Here is a 2,577-nt window from a genome sequence, read left to right on the forward strand (position 1 = left end):
TCCGCCGTAAGTGCAAATTTATGCAAACGAAAACGAAGAAGTGTCGAGTACAGCTCTTCTTGAATAGTCGGCCCAACCATCAAGATTTCATTCAACGCAATTTGAGACGAAGTACGACTTGACGCGTCGAACACAACTCGTAATTTGGTTGTCGTACTTTCAGGCCGAAGGACGCATTGATGCGGAATGAAGTAGTGTGGCTCACTCGGGATCTTATTATTTGTTGGGCTCATATGACCCAATTCTATATATTCATTCATGAAGTCCAGATACATTTTGCGAAGTTCTGGATCTTTCAAGGTTCTTCTCTCCAGGGCCTGAAACCGCCGAGATGCGGTTTCATAGGAATGACCGAGTAACTTACGGTCAGTTTTGAATGGCAATCTTACTTGAAGCCTTCCTGACGGCAGAACTTGAGTAGTTCTTACGAAAAATGTTTCACATTCTGTTTGCTCAGGTGTAAGTGTTCTGGAATTTGCTTCTGAAGGTAATTCTTCTAAAGCCCAGAATCTTTGGACCACCGAATCTATTGTCGATAATTCATCTTCAGTTTGGCATAATGTGCTAGTAAATTGGGGAGGACGACACTGGTTGGTGGTGTATTTGCCAGACACAACCCAGCCCAAAAGAGTTTTCTGTAGAGTTGGGTGGTTTGGGCCTTTTCTAATCTGGCCTATAGCTAGAAGCTCGAAGAATGTTTCGGCACCCAACAACAAATCAATTTTTTGCGATTTATGGAATTCTGGATCCGCCAAATTAATATTTTTTGGTATTTTCCAGCCAGTAATATTAACGTTTCGGTCTGGATTGTTAGCTGAAATGGACCGCATAATCCAGAATTCTACCGAGAACTCATAATTATTAACCCGCGATTTCACAAACGCATTTAATTTCGTCCTTACTTTCTGATTCGCATTGCCGATGCCGATGACGTTTAGAGTTACTCCTTGATGACGAGTCCGCAATTTCTGCGCCAAATCTTCGGTCATGAAGTTCACCTGAGATCCAGAATCCAACAAGGCTCGTGCAGGCAGGTATTCTCCGGAGCTACTTTTTACGTTAACTGCAGCTGTGGCCAACATAACACGATCTGGCGCACTCGTTGTGTGCATGGCATGCGAGGTCGAAGGTTGAAGTGCAGTTTCGAAAGATACTGGTGCAGCAAGGTGTGATGCGAACGATTACAAATCCGACACCGATCTGCACTGCACTTTGAAACCGTGTGCCCCTTTCGTAAACAGTTTATGCATAAGGGGACTGATTTCGCAAACTCAAATCGCTGCTATGCAGAGAGAGTTTTGAAAGTAGGACACGCAGATATGTTATGATCCTTGGACTTACAGTGTGGACACACCGGCTGTTTTGAATTCGAAGTCATTAAGGCAGACTTCGCCTTTTCCGTATGCTGGTTGGGTTTTTGCGTACCAGCGCTGAGGGATGACTTCTGTCTCGAATTTGAGGCTTCATCGGCGGATAAATGCTGATAGCGCTTGTTTAACGCAGCATCGCAGTCTCGCCATAACGGCAACTTGTCAAAATCCAGCTGTTCTTCCCATTTAGACCGAGTAATGGTGTCAACTTTCGACATTACCAGATGGATTATGATTGCGTTTGTGATATTTTTCTCGTCACCCAACGACAGCAGTGAGTCATAAACAGCCGACACTGTATCAATCATCGTGCGCAATGAAAGCGCAGAGGGCTTTGAGATATTTGGCAGCTCAAAAAGTTTATAAATTGTGTCGAAAAATATTAAGCATTTGTTATCTTAAACTTTTTTGAGACTAGCCAAAGCCTTCGAATAATTTTCGTCCGACATTTGGGAGGCCTTTACCGTTCCCAAAGCCTCACCAGACAGACAGTTAACCAAGTGGTTAAATTTCTCAATATCTGGGATTGTAGCATCGTTGTGTACAAGGCTCGAACAAGCTCATGAAGTTTTTGAACTCCGAATACTGTCCTTTAAATTTTGGCAAATTCATTTTAGGGAGTCTTGAGCTGTGAGGCGCAACGGAGGAAGTTTCGGCAACTGAAGTTTTGTTTTTCGCCAAAATTGATTTAATAATGGCTTTCGTTTCGACAATTATGTCCTCTAACTCCCCACGGGTCATGTCTTCTTCATCGATTTCCTCAATTTTGGCTTGACATTTCATTAGCTTTTCGCTGTATGCGTTTAATATGTCAAGCCGACACTCTAATTCTTCTGGATTAGTCGAAATTGATTTATCCAGAATGCCCGATTTTACTCGCTGTATGCTCCTCTTTAAAATCGACCTTTGTCGTTTTAAAGCCTTGGTGTCCTCAACCTGGCCTTGTGGATTTTCAGTTTTGCTCATTTTTATTAAAAGAATTAATAAGTTGACGAAAGGTGGTTATTCTAAATTCCTACGAGAACAATTAGAGATTTAGGAGTTATGGCTTGAAAAACAATGACGAAAGATGGCTGAACAAATCTCGACCAGAAATATGAAAATCACTGTTGGAAAATGCAGCGAAAATGAACAAGCGCAGTCGCACAATGCAAGAATTTGACGAAAATTGTACCACAGAGACGAAAAATCGCACATTTTTGGTTTG

General features: G+C 42.3%; 1 protein-coding gene across 1 annotated transcript; it reads right to left on the reverse strand.

Annotated features, from left to right (window-relative positions):
- Window positions 1–84: 84 nt before the first annotated feature.
- Window positions 85–1,128, reverse strand: LOC118745549 (the record flags this gene model as incomplete). The annotated part of the gene is given in 1 exon segment (XM_036479012.1): window positions 85–1,128. A coding segment is annotated over 1 exon segment (1,028 nt), but the record flags the coding sequence as incomplete, so codon positions are not given.
- Between the last annotated feature and the right edge of the window lie 1,449 nt (window positions 1,129–2,577).

The sequence above is a fragment of the Rhagoletis pomonella genome, unplaced genomic scaffold (genome assembly GCF_013731165.1).
Source record: "Rhagoletis pomonella isolate Grant_MI unplaced genomic scaffold, Rhpom_1.0 Rhpom_scaffold_00009, whole genome shotgun sequence".
Lineage (NCBI taxonomy): Eukaryota > Metazoa > Arthropoda > Insecta > Diptera > Tephritidae > Rhagoletis > Rhagoletis pomonella.